Here is a 23,719-nt window from a genome sequence, read left to right on the forward strand (position 1 = left end):
GATGCCTTCAACTGGTTCCGTTTGTTGTATACAACCATCCACTGCATTGCCCGACGGTCCATAGTTCTTGGTTTAAATGTGATTTTCTTTCGATTTTCTTCTTCACAGTCGCATCACCAGTAGTCGAAATGGGCGATATTAGAAATTTTGAAATGTCACTAATGGATCTGTCAGCCAGGTGACACCCAACGGCTAGCCAAAATTCGAAGCCAATGATCGCTCCTTCCCAACTCATTCTGCTGCTGCTGCTTCTTCAGCGACAACACAATGCTCCCTCTTCCATTCATGCTGACGGATGCACCTCTTGTGATATCTAACGGTTAATTCCACATTACTTAATGGTTTCTAGATACTTTTATTACACATTCTATGTTATGTTGGGTTCACTCGTCCATGACGTAATTCATTAGAATACTACACTACTGGACATTAAAATTGCTACACCAATAGATCCTGAGAAATCAGTACCCAGAACAACCACCTCTGGCCGTAATAAAGGCCTTGATACGCCTGGGTATTGAGTCAAACAGAGCTTGGATGGCGTGTACAGGTACAGCTGCCAATGCAGCTTCAACACGACACCACAGTTCATCAAGAGTAGTGACTGGCCTAATGTGACGAGCCAGTTGCTCGGACACCATTGACCAGACTTTTCAATTGGTGAGAGATCTGGAGAATGTGCTGGTCAGGGCAGCAGTCGAACATTTTCTGTATCCAGAAAGGCCCGTACAAGACATGAAACATGCGGTCGTGCATTATACCACTGAAATGTAGGGTTTCGCAGGGATCGAATGAAGGCTAGAGCCACGGGTCGTAACACATCTGAAATGTAACGTCCACTGTTCAAAGTGTCGTCAGTGCGAACAAGAGGTAACCGAGACGTGTAACCAGTAACACACCATACCATCACGCCGGGTGATACGCCAGTACGGCGATGACGAATACACGTTTCCAATGTGCGTTCACCGCGATGTCGCCAAACACGGATGCGACCATCATGATGCTGTAAACAGAACCTGGATTCATCCGAAACAATGACGTATTGCCGTTCGTGCACCCAGGTTCGTCGTCGAGTACACCATCGCAAGCGCTCCTGTCTGTGATGTAGCGTCAAGCGTAACAGCTGCCATGGTCTCCGAGCTGATAGTCCATGCAACTGCAAACGTCGTCGAACTGTTCGTGCATATGGTTGTTGTCTTGCAAACGTCCCCATCTGTTGACTCAGGGATCGAGACGTAGCTGCACGATCATTTACAGCCATGCGGATAAAATACCTGTCATCTCGACTGCTAGTGATACGAGGCCGTTGGGATCCAGCACGGCGTTCCGTGTTACCCTCCTGAACCCACCGATTCCATATTCTGGCAACAGTCATTGGATATCGACCAACGCGAGCAGCAATGTCGCGATACGATAAACCGCAGTCGCGATAGGCTACAATCCAACCTTTATCAAAGTCGGAAACGTGATGGTACGCGATTCTCCTCCTTACACGAGGCATCACAACAACGTTACACCAGGCAACGCCGGTCAACTGCTGTTTGTGTATGAGAAATCCGTTGGAAACTTTCCTCATGTCAAGACGTTGTAGGTGTCGCCACCGGTGCCAACCTTATGTGAGCGGTGTGAAAAGCTAATCATTTGCATATCACAGCATCTTCTTCCTGTCGGCTAAATTTCGCGTCTGTAGCACGTCAGCTTCGTGGTGTAGCAATTTTAATGGCCAGTAGTGTACTAATGGAAGTAGCATTTGTAAACAAAAATTCGCTGTCAATAAAAAGAAGTGTGTAGCAGTGGTATACCGTTCATAAGGATGCCCGCCAATATTGTCGGCTGCATGATACGGCAGTTCATAATAATGTGTTCAGCTGATAAAGATGTTAAGGATGCTTACTTCAGCGTCTCTCCAGGAAAGTACACTGTATGTTTGAAGAAGCTGCATTAACCTTTACAATTTCCTTTTATTTTCATTAATTGTGCGCAAGAACATAAATAGGATGTTGCATGACACCTTGTCTAACTACGTTTATCCATAAATATGAAATAACAGTTAAAACCTTGCTCAGAGAACTATGCTAAATGTTACACATTTTCACAAAGAGTAATTTATTTATTTTTATTTATGTACTTATCACGTTGCGTACGTCCATATGAACCATAAGTACTATTTCATAGGACAATATAGTACTTAGTTTACAGAATGATGATTAACAATCTGTGAACAGAGAAAACTAAAAAATTAGTAAAACAAAATAATTGTGACGGAGTGAATGAATGAATAACATACGAGTACTACAGAATGCCAAGACATGTACTTTCACATTTCCTGTGATTTGGCTCTGAGCACTATGGGACTTAACATCTGTGGTCATCAGTCCCCTAGAACTTAGAACTACTTAAACCTAACTAACCTAAGACACCACACACATCCATGCCCGAGGCAGGATTCGAACCTGCGACCGTAGCGCTCACGCGGTTCCAAACTGAAGCGCCTAGAACCGCACGGCCACACCGGCCGGCCTCCTGTGATTTATTAGTAGCATATTTCTTAAGTCTCTTTTTTCTGTATTAGAGATTTAATCTTGCATTTTGTACGTGTGAATTCATCAAGCCAGTCGTATAGTGAAACTGCCTGGCAGATTAAAACTGTGTGCCGGACCGAGACTCGAACTCGGGACTTTTGCCTTTCGCGGGCAGGTGCTCTACCAACTGAGCTACCCAAGCACGACTCACGCCCCGTCATCACAACTTCACTTCTGCCAGTACCTCGTCTCCTACCTTCCAAACTTAACAGAATCTCTCCTGCGAACCTTGCAGAACTAGAACTCCTGAAAGAAAGGATATTGTGGAAACATGGCTTAGCCACAGCCTGGGGGATGTTTCCAGAATGAGATTTTCACTCTGCAGCGGAGTGTGCGCTGATATGAAACTTCCTGGCATATTAAAACTGTGTGCCACACAGAGACTCGAACTCGGGATCTTTGCCTTTCGCGTAGCACAGTAGTTGCTCTCTTGTTTTTTAATACAAGCGCCAGTTCGTGTAGTAAGCCAGTCAGTCAGCTCCCCGCTGTTCATATCTCCAGAGCATCAAGTTAAGTGCTTAGCTTTTCCTGTGTTTTACTAATAGTATATTTCTTAAAATTCATGCGTGTTTTTCTGTTTAAGAGGTTTAATCTCACGCTTTGTAAGTGTAAATTCAGGTAGTCTGTAGCTTAGTTTTCATTTCTTCTGAACAGCCAGCTACACAGCTCATTAAGGCATCAGCGTCCATTTGTGGCGTATCAGGAGGGTAGCAAGTTGCGTACCTGGGTTTACCAAGACCTCTGTGTGCTTTTGTACTTTAGTTAAAACTTCAGATGGCTCTGAGCACTATGGGACTTCTCAGATCATCAGTCCGCTAGAACTACTTAAACCTAACTAATCTAAGGACGTCACACACGTCCATGCCCGAGGCAGGATTCGAACCTGCAACCGTAGCGGTTGCGCGGTTCCAGGCTGTAGCGCCTAGAACCGCTCGGCCACCCCGTCCTTCTATACTTTAGGTTTAGTTCTTCAGCTGGTCTGCTAGTACCGGTAAGATGTGTGCATGCTCTGAGCGGACGCAGGGGGAGCCGGCCACAGCTCGCAAACACCTGAACGAGCTATTGGACGAGGTCATCCGCTTTCAGGCTGCTGCTTCGGGATATAGCGGTGGGGAGAATCTGGCGCGTCGAATGGGACACCCCAGGCACAAAATGGAGAGTGTACAGAACGGCAAGCAGAGGGCGGCTCCTTTGCTTTGTATGAAGTGTTGTCTGGTACCAGAATGTGGCCGCTACAGAAGTGAAGCGTTGCACTCGACGCCATATTGAGACCGCCAATGCGAAACAAAAGCTGCTTACAACTACGGTTCGAAATGGTCATTCTTTCGAAACGGAACTAATCCAACCGACTAAATGAAAACTTTTACTAAAGTACATGCCAATGAAACAAGTTGTGAAAGTTTTTAATTAAAAATTTATCACATATTCTTTTAAATTCATTACCGTTCAGATGTGCAAGCTGTGAACTGCCATTGCTGTTAGCTTTAGATGACAATGAAGCTACTTTGTTTTGTATATATCGGTTTTTCCTTGCAGCAATTTTATTTCACTTCTTAATTTTTATGTTCTGAGATTTTGAGCTGTTAAACCCCTTCACTTCCAACAGAAACAGCTGTTATGTGGCACTCTGTAGGAGTTTTTGTGCTGCAATTTTCTTTCACGATTTCAGCCTGAGGTATTATTTACTTGCGTGTCTGGATGAACAGTCATTGACAACGATTGACAGCCATCCGGAATTAATTCGAAATACGTTGACATGCATGGATAGCCGAAGTGAATAAGGCGACTTCTCGCGAAGCGGAAAATTCTGGTTCGAGTCCCAATCCAGCACAAATTTCCATATGTCAGTAATAGGTAGCACGTCTATGCGTAACATAGCTGATGCCAAGATATTCCCAGTTAGTGAATTTATTTAGAATTAACGAAAGTATTACAATGAGGTGACTAATGTCACCTAATACCGTGTCTGACGTCCTCCTGCCTTGAGTAATGTAGAATTTCGAAGGGGCACGGATCCAACAAGTCGTTGGAAGTCCGCTGCGGAAATATTGAGTCATGCTGCCTCTGTAGCGGTCCATAATTGCTAAAGTACTGCCAGTGTAGGATTTTGTGCACAAACTGACCCCTAGATTATGCCCCATAAATGTTCGATGGGATTCATTTCGGGCGATGTGGGTGAACAAATCATTCGCTCTAATTGTCCAGAATGTTCTTCAAACCAATCGCGAACAATTGTGGCCCGGTGACATGGCGCATTGTCATCCCCAAAAATTCCGTAGTTTTTTGGGAACATGAAGTTCACGAATGTCTGCAGATGGTCTCCAAGTAGCCGAATATAACCATTTCCAGTCAATGATCGGTTCAGTTGGCCCAGAACACGGCCCATTCCATGTAAATATAGCCCACACAGTTATGGATCCACCATCAGCTTGCACAGTGCCTTACTGACAACTTGGTTCCATGATTTCGTGGCACCTGCGCCACACTCGAACCCTATCATCAGCCCTTACCCAACGAAATCGGGACACATCTGACAAGGCCACTGTTTTTTCAGCCATCTAGGATCCAATCGAAATGTCACGAGCCCAGTGGATGTGGCGGTGTTAACAAAGACAGTGCTGTCATAGTTCATTAACCCAAATTTCGCCGCAGTGTCCCAATGGATACATTCGTCACACGTCTCCCATTGATTTCTGCGATTATTTCAGGCAGTGTTGCTGGTCTGTCCGCACTGACAACTCTGTGCAAATGCCGCTGCTCTCTGTTGATAAGTAAAGACCATCAGCCACTTAATTGTTCGTGATGAGAGGTAACGTCTGAAATGTTGTATTCTCGGCACAATCTTGACACTGTGGATTTCGGAAGATTAGATTCCGTAACGATTTCCACAATGGAATATCCCATGTGTGTAGCTCCAGCTACTATTCCACATTAGAAGTCCGGTAATTCCAGGCTTCCGGCCATAATCACGTCAGAAACATTTTAAGATGAATCACCTGAGTGCAAATGACAGCTACACCAATTTACTAGCCTTCTTGTGCTTTGTGTGCATTGTCTGTGTATGTGCATATTGCTATACGATGACTTATGTCACGTCAGTGTACTTTACATGAAGACAATAGGCTGCGTTAAGTTTAACGTATACAAATGTCTCGAACTGGCCCGACCCTGTAAGTTTACTGTAACGTATTATGTAATATGCATCATTTCTTTTAGTAACTGACGATTGATAAGTGTCGCAAAAATCTTTGCTAAGGCTTTCTGCTAAATGGCAGGCAAGTTTCAGATCTGCCATCATGTAACTCTTGGTGTAGAATGTCTTCTTCTTGATCATCATATTCTACCAGCAATAAGTACAACAATAAGTCGCGATCCATAATTGGAAAAAAACGTGTATCTACTATTGTTCACTACAGAGCTGCGGTCTACTTGCGCTGTGACGAGATGTGGCTTTCCTTCCAACTTCAAAAACAACTTCGATAGTTTCATGCAAAGTACCACCTAAAATTAATCAAATGTAAAGTAGCCAGCAGCTACATTTTTCAATGAAAACTCTTGAAATGTTATGCTGCAGAGTAATAGGTGATTAAGTTAATCATTAACTGTGACCAGTATCGAAAAAATAGAAACTTCATCATCGAGCTATGATATGAAACTAAGATATGGAAGAAATCAGTTTTGTGCGACAATTAGTTACCTCAGAATAGAATGAGAAGCATTACACAGAAAAGTGAAGAAACTGCGTAGATGCGAAATCAGTAGTTTCCAATTATTTAAAGGAAAGGGAGAACCTCTACCGAAAAACTAACTTCTGGAGTTGATGTCTTTTTGTTTGTTTTACATACAATATTATTTACAGTTTAATTAGCTTTTGTTGTTTACAGCAAGATTATCGGAAAACTCAAATTTTTCGTGCACTGCTTTCAGCCGCTTTGTGGATCCGCTAGTTACTTACCTGCGTCGTCTTTCCTCTTACTACTCCTCATTATATATTTCTGACTCTAACAGTACCTCAGACAATCGTTAATTCGTAGGTAAGCCCAGGAGCTAAAATAAACGAAACGTATTTGTCGTCCACCTTTGGCTTCTAACAAAGCTGTTTACTCTTTCTTAAAAAAATGGTTCAAATGGCTCTGAGCACTATCGGACTTAACTTCTAAGGTCATCATTCCCCTAGAACTTAGAACTACTTAAACCTAACTAACCTAAGGACATCACACAGATCCATGCCCGAGGCAGGATTCGAACCTACGACCGTAGCGGCTGCGCGGTTCCAGACTGTAGTGCCTAGAACCGCTTTTTTCTCGGCCACTTCGGCCGGTTTACTCTTTTCAGTATGGTAGACTTAGCGCATGTGCAATGAAGTTTGGTACATGAATTGCAGTCGAGATTCTATTCTGTATCCTCTCTATTCTGTGTCCCAAATGCCGCTCGCTTCGCCCGCGGGCTCTGCTGCCGAGCCTCCACTTAAATGTACTCCACACGGTGAATCCATTCTCGCAGCAGGGTGAGTGGCTGGTGGTAACGCATTTGCGTCGCTCGAGGCGGAGGTACAGTGTGAAGGCTGGCCGTCTGGCCTCGCATATCCGCCCTGTGAGTGAACAGGCGGCCGTTCCTTCAGCATGGTCCGAGCAGGCACACGCGGGCGGAGTTTTGCGAGTTTTCGGGAGCTCCAACGTTAAGCGCTTGCAGCTATCGAGCGTGCGGGGTGTAGTCGTCTACGAGTTGTGGCTCATGTCGGTATTAACGACGCCTTTCAAGTGGGCTTTCCCTTAGTTCATACAGGCGGCTGGCGTAAGTCGTGAAGGCTAATGGCCTCGCGCGGGGGTTGCGAGAAACGCTCGCAATTTGCAGCATTGTTTCCAATGTAGATCAGGGTCCTTTGGTTTGGAGTCGAGCAGAGGGTGTCAGCCAAAGACATCGTCGACTCTCTGACAGTCTGGCTGCAGATTTATACTCATGCGTTATCGAGTGGGCATTTGTAGTACTTTCCTTCATAGATTATGGGTGCACTACACAACTACTCCAGTAGAAGAGTGGTTGTGCAGTACACATGGATATTGTTTAGGCTAGGCGGTAGTTTTGAGGTTCTGAACACTTGCCAGTCGATGTGCAGGAAGAAAAGTCAGACCTTGTACAAAATAAAGACACTGCGACTGTCAAAATTTTGTCAGTTATTTGTCGAAATATTCGTAACAAAGTTCCTGAATTTAATGCCCTCCAGGAAAGTGCTCGGGCTCACATTATTCTTGCGACCGAGAGATAGCTGAAACCCAAGGTAGAAAGCTCTCAGGTATTTAACTAGTCATTGAACGTATATCGGAAGGACAGATTAGAGGCCATAGAAGGTGGACTGTTCCTCGCAGTTGACAAAAATATTGTCTCCATTTTGGTCGAAATTGTGACAGTGAAGTTATCTGGTCGCTTATAACGGGACTAGGCGAAACCAAGTTAATTGTTAGACGTTTTCACTGGTTACTGGATTTCGCTGTAACAATTCTAGAGTTATTCAAAGAAAGTCTACTGTCAGTAGCGCCTAAATACCCAGATCATGCAATGCTGGTAGGAGGCGACTTTAACCTAACGAGTATAGACTGGGGCGTCAATGGTTGCAGTGCGTGGGTTACAGACTGACAGTCTTGCGAATTACTTGTGAACACGTTTTCTGAGAACTGTCTTGAGAAGCTAGTTCGGCAGCCCATGCTCAGCGAAAATAACTACAAGCATGCTACACATTATCGACAGCGTCAGTATAGAGACGGGGATTAGTGATCATGAAGTCATTGTAGCAACTACGGTTAACAAAGTTCTAGAAAGAGCATTTCACTTTGTGAACTGACGGCGTTTAGTACCAGTACGATGGACGTAGAGCAATTATGGGCGAAGTTTAAAAAAGATTATAAATAGTGGTCTGGAGAACAATGTGCCTATTATGTGGATTATGGACTGAAAAGACCCGAAATGGATTAACAACGAAATTCGTAAAATGCTCAAATAACGACAGGCAAAGTTTACTAGAGATAAGTGCATCTGTGGAACAGTCTACGCGCGATACATACAACTGTCACCGAGAAGGTTTTTGGTTCTATGTAAAATCGCTAAGAGTGTCTAAGGCTTCCGTCCAGTGGGTCGTTAACCAGTTTGGTTTGGCAGTTGAAGATAACAAAGTGAAATCTGAAGTTTTAAATTTCGGGTTTAAGAAATCGTTCACACAGAAGAATCGTACAAACAATCGTACAAACTTACCGCTATTTGTCTATCAGACAGACTCCTATACGGATGACATAGTAATAAGCATCCCTGGCACAGAGAAACAACAGAGAATGTTGAAAACAAATACGTCGTCTAGTCCGGATGGAATTCCGATTCGGTATTACAATGAGTACTCTAAGGAATTGGCTCCTTACCTAGCTTGCATTTATCCCGGATCTCTCACCCAACAAGTGACTGGTTAAAAGCGCAGGTTACTCCCTTATTTAAGAACAGAAAAGAACGGTCCCACAAAATTACATACCAATATCCCTTACATCGATTAGCTGCAGAATCCTTGAACACATTCTCAGTTCGAATACAGTAAGTTTTATTGAGACCGAGAAACTTACGGGCATGGAGCAGAACGGCTTTAGAAAGCACCGCTCGCCCGAAAGTCGGCATGCTCTTTTCTCACATGATATACTGCAAACTCTGGATAAAGGAAGACTGGCAGATTCAATATTTCTAGATTTCTGGAAGTAATTTGATACTGTTCCCCAGTGGAGACGTTTAACCGAGGTACGAGCATTCGGAATAGGTTCTCAGATATGTTAGTGTTTCCAAGACTAATTAAGTAATAGAATCAGTATGTTGTTCCCGACGGCGAGTGTTCATCACAGACAAGGATATCATTAGGAGTGTGCCAGGCAAGTGTGTAGGACGCTACTATTTTCTATATACATAAATAATCTGGCGGACAGGGTGAGCAGTAATCTGCGGTTATTTGGTGATGATGTTGTAGTGTACGGTAATGTGTCGAAGCTGAATTGCTGTAGGAGAAAACAAGATGGTTCAAAATAGTTCAAATGGCTATGAGCACTATGGAACTTAACATCTGAGGTCATCAATTCCCTAGAACTTAGAACTACTTAAACCTAACTAACCTAAGAACATCACACACATCCATGCCCGAGGCAGGATTCGAACCTGCGAGCGTAGCGGTCGCGCGATTCCAGACTGAAGCGCGTAGAACCGCTCGGCCACACTGGCCGGCAGGAAACAATATGACTTAGACAATGTGTCTAATTGGTGCAATGAATCGCAGCTAGTTCTAAATGTAGAAAAATGTACGTTATTGTGGATGAGTAGGAAAAACAAACCCGTAATGTTCAAATACAGCATTAGCAGTGTTCTGCTAGACACGTCACGTCGTTCAAATATCTGGGCGTAACGTTGAAAAGCGATGTGAAACGGAAAGAACATGTGAGGACTGTGGTAGAGAAGGGGAATGGTCGACGTCAGTTCATTGGGACAATTTTGGGAAAGAGTTGTTCATCCGCCAGGGAGACAGCACTTATGACGCTAGTCCGCCCTATTCTTGAGTTGTGCACTAATGTTTCTTATCTGTACCAGGTCGGATTAAAGAAGACATGGAAGCAATCCAGAGGCGGCTGCTAGATTTGTTACCAGTAGATTCGAATAATACACAAGTGTCAAGGATATGTTTTGGGAACTCAAATGGAAATCCGATGGAGGAAGGCGACATTCGTTTTGAGAAACACTATTGAGAAAATTTAGTGAACGGATATTTGAAGCTGACTGCAGAACGATTCTACATTTCGGGCAATGACCACAAAGATAAGATACGAGAATAGAATACGAGAAATTAGGGCTCATGCGCAGGCACAAGGACAGTCGTTTCCGCTCGCTCTATCTGCGAGTGAAACAGAATAGGAAATGAGTGGTAGTGGTACAGAGTACTCTCCACCACGCACCGTACGGTGGCTTGCCGAGTATGTATGCAGATGTAGATGTAGAAAGTTCTCAACTAGTGCGTGGAACTCTTTGTGAGATTTCAGTATCCTCAAACGTTGAGTTAGGGTAGTTTTGATATAATTTATTTTACGTTTTTATTTATTTGCATCGCTGGTGAGTGCTGTGCCATACCTGCCATGTGTTGTTGGTTTAACAGTAATGGAGTTGTAACGCCGGAAATGCATATCCTCCTATTTCCATCTATTGTACTGTAAATTTTTTCCTTATTTAGTTACCTGAAGATATGACATTTCTGTGCCTTTATGTATTGTAATTGTTTTACTATTTGTATATATATATTTATGCATTTATGACGATGTATTTGTTTCGTAAATATTATTTGTATTTTTATGCTGGGTCTTGCCTAGGGAAAACTGCTATCGAACGATTACATCGATAGGTCGTGTGGAGAATCAAAGTGTGTAGGATCTTTGGTAGTGTGAACTCTGCCGCGTGGAGCGCGGGCAGAGGGGGAGTCTGGCTGGAGTAGCGAGTGGAGCAGGTGTGTTGTGTGTAGCTCCCGCGAGTTGCCACGCTTTCGGGGTTTGGCAGCATGTAATTGCGCTCGACTTGCGATGATAGTTCCTGACATAGTGTCGCGGACGGGAAGCATTAGCTGGCGCACATCAAGAGCCCGTTTCGTCTGGTGACCGTGTTGAGAAGAAGGTGCGCCAACATCCAGCTTCTTCAACAGCGACGGCCGACAATGAGTGACTGTCGCCACCTCCTCGATCGACGGCTTCAAACCTTCAATCAACCAGCAAGGAAGACTAAAAGCACGTAAAGTTTCAGAACTGTATGGCAGACCTCAGCTTTTCAAATTGTTCCATTTGCCTCACAAAATTACAGCAACTTAGCATGAACCTTTGTTGCTCATTGTCCCAATTGCATTGCCAAGCAGGGTCCCTTCCTTTTCCGAAATGAACCCGAGTGTCGTTGAAATTCAAACGCCAGCATTAAAATAATATAATTAGATTTCACTGCTTTAATTTCAAAGTTCAGTTAAAGTATTCATAGCTGGCTACAATATTTAGATTACACGAGCGCAAATTAAGAGTGCGAGTTTTGTTAGCATATTTTAGCTTACCTGTGACTGCAGCTCAGCTTGGTACGTACTAAATTTTACTACTGTTAATTGTTCAGAATCATTTAATTCAAGTTCAAAGTTAAATCTCTTGTTTCTAAATTGCGTAGAGTCAAGTTGCTTTTGAAATGATTGTTGAGGTAGCCCATGACTAACCGTATTTTACTGGATTTCGATGTGCTTCAGAAAGAAAGCTCACTACTAACTTCAGTCACTAAATTAACTTTCGATTTTCCGGTTTTATTAATTCTTTTGCTAAATTAAGTCAGTGTGTAGCGAAATTTATTACTTCTGACAAACTTTCAGTTTTCACACTACACGTGTCAACCTTCAGTTGCCACGCTTCTAGTGCTAATTATATGCGTAATAACCTTTCTTTTTCAGTTACTATAGTAATTGTCCTTAGGACTGCCGACCGTGATTTCCCCCAAATCTCAAATATCTAATTACCGCTAGTTAATTGTTAACGTAACGGCCGCACATTTACTTTCTTTATTAACTTTACCCCTTTTCAAAATTAATTTCCACCAGTTTCATTTGCATTTTTCCTTTCATTTAGATGTAACCCTTTCCTCCCTCTTTACCGACAGATTAACTTCGGTGACGATTGCTATTCCCAAATTTCCATTAGGTACACGCGGTTTAATTTTTCACTGTCATTAAGGTCGATAAGGGAGAGGGAGGTTACACGTGGCGACTTGGTGGCAGGACAATCATCAGATTTGAGGTTGTTCTGGACACGAATTTTGCATTGTGCAAATCTCGTAACAAAGTACTGTTTACGAAATGGTCGATACGTCAACGAGAATATTAGTGTGAGGAATCCTAATTAGATTTTGAGATTTGGCATTTATATTGAAAATGATTAAAATGAGTGAAGGCAACAATTACCAAAATTTGGTAGACTTGGATACGGAACAATCGGTCGAACAGTGTGAAACGCGCACCGCGGTACCCATTGTTCAGGGGCAGGCGGCTAGCATGAAAGACGCGACCGCCGAAACGCAACAAAGAGCAGAAATGGAATTGCAAACTTTAGAAAATGTTTCGGAATCGGAAGTGAAAATCAAATCGGAATCCCTTGATGACGAATACGGGAGAACAATTAAAGTGGAAGCCGATACGGAAGTAAAACCGGTAGTTTCCGGGAATTTAACTGATTTATTGAATGTTTTGATTAATGAAATCAAGAGTCAATCGGCAGAAATTAAAGCTCTGTCTGCCAAGCAAGACGATCAGGCTGCCAAGCAAGAAGCTCAGGCTGCAAAACAAGAAGCTCAGGCTGCCAAGCAAGAAGCTCAGGCTGCAAAACAAGAAGCTCAGGCTGCCAAACAAGAAGCTCAGGCTGCCAAGCAAGAAGCTGAGGCTGCCAAGGAAGAAGCTCAGGCTGCCAAGCAAGAAGCTCAGTCTAAAAAATTTGAACGAATGCTAGACAATCAGAACAAAGCTATTAATGTTGTTAACAACAATGTTGAAGTTGTTAACACTAAAGTTGATAAAATCAAAGACGATATTGTCGTGATTAATACCGAAATCGGTAATCTTAAACAGGAAATGATAGGCGTTCAGGCGGAAATTGCGAGCATAAATACTCGTTTTGATTCCGAAATTAGCAGAATCGAGAAAAGTGTAGGAGACGCAGTTGCTCCGATCATCGAGAATAAGGTGACGGAACAAATTCAATTAGTGAGAAAAGAGGATCAACAGAAGGTGGAAACTTTAAAGGCTTTAGTATCCGAAGTAGATACCAAAGTGAGGAAGCAGGCTAATACCTGCGAAGAGAAAAAGAGGGAAGTGGAAACGCTTGTGACAACCACTTGCCAAGTGATTACGAGAGTGTCGGAATTAGAAAAGAAACTTGAAGAAAAACAGTGCTATGTGCCAATCTGTGCACATAGTTCGGAATTGTTGACGAAAGAGGAGCGGTTCGACCCCTTGAAAAAAGGCGGTATACACGCGACGGACTTCATTAAAAATTGTGAAAGAGTTTTACCCAGATCATGGACTAATGAGAGAAAAATTAATGCGGTTATTGATGTGTTGGCTGGTGATGCCAAGCGTTGGGGCTTAAACCTCAACATTACGAACCTGACTTTTGACGAGTTCAAAAATTTGTTTCTGGCTGAATACTGGTCAGAGCAAAAACAGCAAAGTGTCTGGCGCGAATTTGTCGTATCGAGGCCTTTCGATGCGAATTCGCGCGGCTCGATGAAGGAGTTTTGTGAGGGCTGGATCCGCAAGTTGGAATATTTGCGTGATCGCCGCACGGAAACCGAAATAGTTTGGGAACTCTACAAGAAGCTTCCAGATGATACAAAACGCTACGTAGGAAGCAATTACAGGACAATCAATGATTTCCTGGAAAGAGTTGAGGACGAGGACAATTGGCGCAATAATCGCGATACTGGTAGAGGCCGTGGTAACAACAATGGGTACCACAGCAACCACAACAATCATAACTATGGGAATAATGCATACCGCAATCTTGGCAGCAATAACAATAGTGGTTCGGGCCGTAATGACAATCGATACAATGCAAATAATAACAGGAATGACGGAAACCAGTATCATACTAGCGTGATACGGGCTTCGCAGAATAGTAATAACGCCAGAGTGTGTGATCAGCCGCCTCAGCAACATCCGGGGAGCGTATCTGCTGGGACGAGACAGGGAAACCATTAGCCGCGCCGGTGAGGGGCCGACCGGGCGTGGAGAAATTTTGGCGGCCCAATAACAGTAGAAAACCGAGGTGTAGTCGTTATGAGAATTCCGTATGGAATAATCAACGGCGGGAGAGTGTGCCAGTGTTAGGAGAAAGGAGTGCGCCCACTAGTAGTAGATCAGCTGTAGACACGGCAGTAGAAAATACATTCACTATCAGTGAGAACAATTTGTGTTCCGGAAATCGATTATAAAGTGGCAGCAGTAATACCCACAGCGGAACTGGAGATTGAGTTTAAGAATGATTCGCAAGTGTTGAGAGAAGATCAGATGTCGGATAAAACGTCCGTCATCGAGCGAGGGGATGCAGAGAGGGATGAGGTCTGGTTAAGGCAGTTCGGTCGCTTATACAACGAACTAAGAGATTATAGGGGCCTGTATGGGAGAAGTGTTTATGGGGAGCGCGGGCAGGATTTGCTGCGTTTCGTCCCACAGGAAGATAGTGTTTGTGAAGTGATAGAAAGTTCTGGCCCTAACCGGCAGACTTTACTAGAAATAGTTGATGTTAATGGGGAGCACGAGCAAGATTCGTCGTGTTTCGTGCCGCAGGAGTTGGATGTTGAAGTAGTAACGGAAAGTTCTGGCCCTAACCGGCAGACTTTACCGAAAGTTATAGTGGTAGAAGTAGCCGACCCATCCGACGCAAAACTCCAGTTTAAACATTGCGAAAGTATTGAGGAGAAAGATTACGAGAATTTTAGTGATAGCCGGACACGATTGGTAGAAAAGCATGTGGATTACAGCGTGTATGAGGTTAGAGCTGACATTATACGGTCAGACGATGGCAGTATGGGTTGCGCAGATCCAGAGGAAGTAATTGCAGAGACTACTGGGCACATTCCTCCAGGTAGATTGGCAGATGAGATCAATCTGGCCAAAGAGGAATCACCGAAGGTGACAATTAGTGAAGTGATAGCAAAGCAACACTCACTAGTTGACGAGTTACAGGAAAAGGTTTCGGTATTGGAGGCGAAGCTACAGACTAAGCCTCGGGACAAACGTGTTGAAATTAAAACTGTATGTGAACAGAGGCTGAAAAAGCCGCCAGATAAACCGGATTTAGGATCAAAGCCGGATGGTTTTTTCTGGAATGACCTGGATATAGACGAGGATTTACTGTGGGAAAATAAAGAAACAGTCGAGGACAAGTGTAGACAGATAGTAGTGTCTGTTAATATGCACGACCTACAACTAAACGTGTTGATTGATACCGGTGCAGAATTGAGTGCTGTATCTGGGAAAATATTTGAGTTACTGAAAGACAGACCTGGCATCGTAGTTATGCCAGTAACAGGAGTGAAAATTATCGGTGCTACTGGGAAGGCCAGTAAACCGGTCACAAAACAGATTTTTGTCAACTTCGAGATATGTAGGGCACGATTTGAACAAGAGTTTGTCGTCGTGCCAGACTTAACTACGGAAGTAATTATCGTGTTGGATTGGCTATTAAAGTACCGTGCAGTGATTAATTGCGAGAGCAAAACTTTGACATGTACGTCACAAGATAAAACAGTAGTAGTTAGTTTTGACGGGGCAGGAGACGGTGTGCATAGGCAATACCAGCCTATACACATTGTTAACTGGCCGGATGACATTGACGCAGGAATGAATTTGAACTGCTGTAACGTGAGGAATCTCGGCATTGACAGAAGTGTAGAAAGTGAATTGGAAGAGATAATCGAATTCCCCCCACGGATTGACATTAGTATTGGTGTGAAGAAAGATCGTTTGCGAGAAGTAATGAGGCTAAAAGTCGATGCTGGCATACGTCGTCATGACGCTAAAGCGCGTTTTGCTAAGTTTGCTATCGGAGACTTAGTACTTGTAAAAGCTCATGAGAAATCGAGCGAGATAGACAATGAAATCTCGAAATTTAAGTTTGTTTATAATGGACCATATAAAGTCATTGGTATACCTCACACAAATGCTTATTGCTTAGAGTATCCAAGCTCTGGAAAACGATTAGGTATACGGAATATTGTAGACTTGAAATTGTACCAACCTAGAATTGATTAATACCACAGAATGGGTAATTTGTACAGTATGTGAATATAGAGTGTAAGATTTAAACGATTTGCTAGATTGTCATGCTTTTGCCTGACCAAGAGGACATTAAAGAAGTTGTAATTAATAAGTAATTAACTTGTACTAAATGATTTAACAGAGTGATTATTTATCAATTGAAAAATCCAAGCTGCTACTTTAAGTTTTCAGCTGAGTCACAGTAGATTAAGTAATGTAAATATGATTTTGTAACTAGCTGTAAGATTTAATGAATATGTGTTTTACTAGTCGTTGCCGATGTACTTAGACGCTGTTTTAAGTTTCAGGCTAGTACATGCGTGTGATGATGGACAGTGTTGAGTTATCCACTGTGATAGTGTTAATGGACTCCTTGAGATTACTCGGGAGTGAGTTTTTCCCAAAGAATTCAGTGAAGCGGACGTTCTGGAAATGCCGTTAGACAGGCGAGTGAGATCAAGCGTGCCGCACAGGCGGGCGCAACAATACTGACGAGGCGGAGCCGCTGTCGGCTCTTGTGCCACCGTAGGCTCTCCGTGTCGCTCTCGGCATTGTTTGTACTTGCGGGTACGAAAGGCGGAATAGTTTTTCTTCCCGGACAGCTGATGTGAAAGAATTCTGCTGTCAATATTTATGTTTTTTTCGATCTACTGAATATTATTTTCTTGTTTAGCGTTAAGTGGAATCTCATGACGAGATAATAATTATGAAAAGGTTATATAAAATGTGTATTCTATGTAATTAATAATTAATTTGCGTATTTTGATCTACCTGTTTTTATGACCAAGTACTCTGATTGATTTTGTAAATAGTATTCCATTTCTTGATAGTGTTACGCATTTTAATGATTTTGAAGTAGCTAAACCATTTTCTATGCTTTCTATGAATTTTAATATGTTGTCAACCTGTTTTATTTTGTGCAAGATGACAGAGTGGAATAAGATTAGGACTGTCTCCACTCAAATTTTATGGTCTAAAAAATTTATTTATGCTTAATTAGACGAATGCTAAATTTTGATGATGTTTTGAGCATATGCATTTCCGCTGTTTCTTTTTTGGGACATTTTCTGAGTCTGTTTAGGTTACACGAACATCCTCAGACAATGTGGGGCACGTGTAACGCCGGAAATGCATATCCTCCTATTTCCATCTATTGTACTGTAAATTTTTTCCTTATTTTGTTACCTGAATATATGACATTTCTGTGCCTTTATATATTGTAATTGTTTTACTATATGTATATATTTATGCATTTATGTCGATGTATTTGTTTCGTAAATATTATTTGTATTTTTACGCTGGGTCTTGCCTAGGGAAAACTGCTATCGAACGATTACATCGATAGGTCGTGTGAAGAATCAAAGTGTGTAGGATCTTTGGTAGTGTGAACTCTGCCGCGTGGAGCGCGGGCAGAGGGGGAGTCTGGCTGGAGTAGCGAGTGGAGCAGGTGTGTTGTATGTAGCTCCCGCGAGTTGCCACGCTTTCGGGGTTTGGCAGCATGTAATTGCGCTCGACTTGCGATGATAGTTTCTGACATGGTGTCGCGGACGGGAAGCATTAGCTGGCGCACATCAAGAGCCCGTTTCGTCTGGTGACCGTGTTGAGAAGAAGGTGCGCCAACATCCAGCTTCTGCAACAGCGACGGCCGACAATGAGTGACTGTCGCCACCTCCTCGATCGACGGCCTCAAACCTTCAATCAGCCAACAAGGAAGACTAAAAGCACGTAAAGTTTCAGAACTGTATGGCAGACCTCAGCTTTTCAAATTGTTCCATTTGCCTCGCAAAATTACAGCAACTTAGCATGAACCTTTGTTGCTCATTGTCCCAATTGCATTGCCAAGCAGGGTCCCTTCCTTTTCCGAAATGAACCCGAGTGTCGTTGAAATTCAAACGCCAGCATTAAAATAATATAATTAGATTTCACTGCTTTAATTTCAAAGTTCAGTTAAAGTATTCATAGCAGGCTACAATATTTAGATTACACGAGCACAAATTAAGAGTCCGAGTTTTGTTAGCAAATTTTAGCTTACCTGTGACTGCAGCTCAGCTTGGTATGTACTAAATTTTACTACTGTTAATTGTTCAGAATCATTTAATTCAAGTTCAAAGTTAAATCTCTTGTTTCTAAATTGCGTAGAGTCAAGTTGCTTTTGAAATGATTGTTGAGGTAGCCCAAGACTAACCGTATTTTACTGGATTTCGATGTGCTTCAGAAAGAAAGCTCACTATTAACTTCAGTCACTAAATTAACTTTCGATTTTCCGGTTTTATTGATTCTTTTGCTAAATTAAGTCAGAGTGTAGCGAAATTTATTACTTCTGACAAACTTTCAGTTTTCACACTACACGTGTCAACCTTCAGTTGCCACGCTTCTAGTCCTAATTATATGTGTAATAACCTTTCTTTTTCAGTTACTATAGTAATTGTCCTTAGGACTGGCGACTGTGATTTCCCCCAAATCTCAAATATCTAATTACCGCTAGTTAATTGTTAACGTAACGGCCGCACATTTACTTTCTTTATTAACTTTACCCCTTTTCAAAATTAATTTCCACCAGTTTCATTTGCATTTTTCCTTTCATTTAGATGTAACCCTTTCCTCCCTCTTTACCGACAGATTAACTTCGGTGACGATTGCTATTCCCAAATTTCCATTAGGTACACGCGGTTTAATTTTTCACTGTCATTAAGGTCGATAAGGGAGGGGGAGGTTACAGAGTGAGAGTCGACAACGTTGTGAGCGGCTATCCAGGGAGTAGTAGCGTCTTGCAGTACAATACAGTACGAGTCTGTTAGAGAAAGTGATAGGGTTCAGTGTGGAATGGAAAGCCGTGGTTGATGTTGTATGGTGGAAAATATATAATTACGTGCTAAGTTGTTACACTCTGTATCGTGAGTGAATTCAGGAGTTCATCACTTGTAAAACTGACTTTAAATTGAACGAAAGCAAATCTTACTGATGTCACAATAATGAATGATGAGTGGAGTCATGTTCACTAGCTGTGAAAGGGAAGGAATTAATGTAGCACCTTTCAACTTGTAATAGAGGCAGGTAGCGATATACACTCCAAGAGGGGAAAAAAAGTGACGCACCACGGAGGAATTATCCGAATGGAACGGAAATCTGCAGATTGTGGTGTACATATGCAGAGAAACACATGATTAAAATTTGAGAAAAATTGCGTCATTTATTCAAGAGAAAGAGTTTCATAAATTGAGCAAGTTAATAAACCGTTAATCCGCTTCTTGCCCTTATGAAAACAATAATTCGACTTGGCATTGATTGACAGAATCTTGGATGTCCTGGTGAGGGTTAGCGTGCCACATTATGTCCAACTGGAGTGTTAGATCGTCAAAATCCGAAGATGCCTGACGTGCCTAGCCCTTAATGCTCCAAAAATTCGCAGTTGAGATGAGATCTGGCTACCTTGGTGGCCAGAATAGGATTTGGCATGCACGAGGACAAGCGGTAAAAGCGAACTTTGTCGGCGGGCGTTGTATTGCTGAAATGTAAACCTAGGATAGCTTGCCATGAAGGGCAACCAAACTATGCTTGTAATGGTGCCACGAATGACAACCAAAGGGTTTCTGCTATGAAAAGAATTGGCACCCCATTCCTTGTTGTCAGACCGTATGGCGATCGACAGACAGGTTGCTGTCCCACTGCTGTTCAGGGCGTCTCCAGATACGTCTTTGGCCTGGAATCCCACTGATTGAAGTAGAACTTTCTTCATTAATGAGTACTGCTTCGAACAGAATCCTGATGACCAGCGAGGTCACCAGATCTCTCCCCAGTTGTGAATGTTTGAGGTATTACAAGCGGTTCCCTCCAACAATCTCGGGATCTTGACGATGTAACGCGCCAATTGGACAGAATGTGGTGCGGTATCCCTCAGGAGGACATCCCACAACTCTATCAATCGATACGAAGATGAATAACTGCCTAGATAAAGACCCGAGGTGCACCAATGTGTTGCTGAGTTGCTCAGTTTATGGAGCTCTTTCTCTTGAACAAATCATACAAATGTTCTGAAATTGTATTCATTTGCTTGTCTCTGCGTGTACCTCACACCTACGGATTTCCGTCCCCTTCAGACAGTTCTTCGTCGTACGTCTTTTTTCCTCTTAGAGTGTGTCTTTTGCAGAGTAGGTGTGTAGTACAAAGAAAAGTTCCAACTTCGGTTTGAGAACTAGATGTTCAACACTGAATTTTTTTCAGCTTTTCTAGAAGCCTGTTGGTAATGGTCGACCAGAGTGGCCGAGCTGTTCTAGGCGCTACATTCCGGAGCCGCGCGACCGCTACGGTCGCAGGTTCGAATCCTGCCTCGGGCGTGGATGTGTGTGATGTCCTTAGGTTAGTTAGGTTTAAGTAGTTCTAAGTTCTATGGGACTGATGACCTCAGCAGTTAAGTCCCATAGTGCTCAGAGCCATTTGAACCATTTTTTGTTGGTAATGAAACCGACGAAATAGTGCAGACCTTTGTATACATGGCGGAAGGAAGTGGAAATCGTTTTTCATCCCAGTGTTCACTAAACGAATTTTGCAGTTTAATTAAATCAGTCAATGTTGTATAGGTACAGGGACACAACAGTTAGAATTGCGACATACCTGGGTCATTGCCTACAAGAACTGACGCTGCAGATCTATTTGACCATCCTTTTCTGGACTGAGACATTTTTGAGAGCATGGAGTTACCCCAAAATATTATGTTAAGGACGTAATAGGGCAATGTAAGCAAAGATAACTAGACTCCACATTTCGGTATCAGAGAGAATGGAGATGATCCATGTAGCGAGGATATCAGCTTTAAATATCTGCACAAAAAGCTTTTCGTCTACTCTCACTATTAAGAATTTAGAGTGGCCGCTTTCGCTTATTGACCAGCTTTCGCATTTCCATGTTAGAAAGGCTATTCACTGCCTTTTGTTGTCGTTAAGCACTAATCTGGCCACGGTGTGGCACGTGCTGACGTTATCTACTACCTCATTAGTTTCATCATTTGCATTATATTATACTTAACACTTTTGTCATTTCCAAAGAGAAAATGACACGTTTGATGGAGGTCAGTGATGTACATCAAGAAAAACCATCGATCCTGTAACAAAACTCTTCCACAAGCTTCACTTTGAATGGTCTGTGCTCTGTTTATTGACACTGGAGGAAAACAATTTCTTTTCCTGTTTTCAAAGTGAAGACTTTTCGCTAATTCCATAACTTCTCAGCTTACGCAAACTTACTGCATTTTAAGGTCCACACAATAAAGTGACTTTACTAAATGAAAGAAAATACCTACTGACTTCAACATAGCCATAAAGATGATATAATAATGTGAATAGGGACAAGCAAATGCTAAAAGATGTCATTATTTTGCATTCTATTTTTCAGATTCACAAGGGAGATGGAGATATCAGAGGATCAGCTGTCTATAGAAGAAGTGAGACAATGGACGCCCCTACGCTTTGCTGAGGAAACATGCGCTTGGACGTGGGTCGAGAAGTTTCTGCAGAGAGGCGCCCCTCTGAGATATTTGGAAGCAACAAGGAGGAAGCTCCAGAATGTGGACTCGGCAACAGATGTAGTGAGGACAGCGTGTGTCACAGGTCTGTTACATCTTCTGCAGTACGTCCTCTCTGTTGATCCCTCTTTAGCAAAGGTAAGACTGGACACAGAAGGTACGACGCCGCTGCACGTGGCCGCCGCCCACAGACGAGTCGCAGTGGTGCGTGTACTCGTCGATGCAGGCGCAGATATCGACTGCAAAACCGGCAACGGTCGGACACCACTGCACGTCGCAGCATCGGTGGGTGCTGCAGACACTGTGCACATCTTGTTAAAATATGGAGCCTACTTGAAGGAGACAGATCGAGATGGGAAGACTGCCATGCAGCTAGCAACGGAAAATGGTCATTTGCACATTGCTAAGTCGATGGAAATCCACGGAGGAAATGTGAACAAGATTATGCGTGACTTGGTTAGGGCAGGTCAGGCAGGAGATGTGAAGACTGTGCGGGAGCTTTTGCCATTGAGCACTCACGCAGGCCCCGGGGAGTGGACGCATCTCCACTGGGGGACTATAAGGGGCACCGCAACTCTATTGAACGCGTTCTTGGCTGCGGGGATGGACCCGAACGTGAGCGACAGGCATGGGAACACTCCGCTGCACATCGCAGCCGCCAGGCGTCCACCAGCCTTCAGCGCCGCCCTCATCGCTGCCGGCGCCGACATCGACGCCGCTGACTCCACCGGCTCCACGGCGCTGCACTACGCGGTGCGCACGGGGAACATCCCCACTGTCCGTCTGCTGCTGGAGTCTGGCGCTCGGCACGACGTGAGGGACAACGGCGGAGACAGCCCACTGCATCGCGCGGTCTCCAGAGGCTCGTTGGAAACTGTAAGCGCGCTGCTGGAGGCTGGAGCCAGAACGGATGCCAAAGACGCTCAGGGAGAGACGCCCTACGATCTCGCGCGGAGGTACGGCTACACTGACTTGCTGAGACTGCTTCGTCTTATGCCCTCAGGTAGGGAACAGGCACTCGTGAAGAAACCCCGGGTGGCGCCCCACAGCTGCTTGGGCACCCCAGCTTGTTGCAGATACTGTAGTCCACCCCGTGATTAAAAAGATGATAAGCCATTATCATTGATGGTAACAGAGAATTTTCAGTTAGCAGGAAGGAAAATCGTAGGTGATGTCTGACACTTAGACAGGAGGACTGGGATATCGTGAACACGTCCGACTGCTGTTTTCCAGAGGAATGAGAAGTCAATTTTAGGCAGTCTTGTACAATATGAAATGATGTCTGCCATGGAATTTCGCTTTCTTTTATAATTGCTTACACCTACCATTGAGTCAATCACATACTGTTCAAATGACTAACTGACAGCTCAGAACATTTCTTCCTAATCATCCACAGTCATTTAATTTGCCTCTCTTGCAACACATTGCAACGTTTGCCTTTCTACAATTGCTGCAGTTTCTTTGTCTGTTAGCATCAATTTTAGATTATTTGACACTAGACGGCTCTAAGTGCTTGCAGACAAATTATCTCACATTAAACGGTACCGTGGATTAAGGATTGCTATTCTTACTACAGTATGACTCAGTGTATTCTCATCGTACAGTACCCTCCGCCTTTTATTGTACTCCCTAAAACTGTTAAGAAGAATACCAAGATGCATTTTTTCTTCTTTAGTGGCCTTTAAGATTTTATCGTATAGCCATCTACATACAATTTTTGATCTTCAATGGCCTGTTTAACTCATAAAAATCCTTAGCAGATTTATTAATTGATTTAAGAGGGTC

The 23,719-nt window shown here is 43.3% G+C and overlaps 1 protein-coding gene across 1 annotated transcript; it reads left to right on the forward strand.

Moving 5' to 3' along the window:
* Positions 1-1,813: 1,813 nt before the first annotated feature.
* On the forward strand, positions 1,814-23,191 carry LOC126235172 (putative ankyrin repeat protein RF_0381). Its single transcript, XM_049943904.1, has 3 exons — positions 1,814-1,921; positions 12,865-13,067; positions 21,805-23,191. Exons 1-3 carry the CDS (start codon positions 1,814-1,816, stop codon positions 23,033-23,035), a joined length of 1,542 nt encoding a protein of 513 aa, XP_049799861.1. The 3' UTR covers positions 23,036-23,191.
* The last annotated feature ends 528 nt before the right edge of the window (positions 23,192-23,719 follow it).

Source organism: Schistocerca nitens, chromosome 2 (genome assembly GCF_023898315.1).
Source record: "Schistocerca nitens isolate TAMUIC-IGC-003100 chromosome 2, iqSchNite1.1, whole genome shotgun sequence".
NCBI classification, from domain to species: domain Eukaryota; kingdom Metazoa; phylum Arthropoda; class Insecta; order Orthoptera; family Acrididae; genus Schistocerca; species Schistocerca nitens.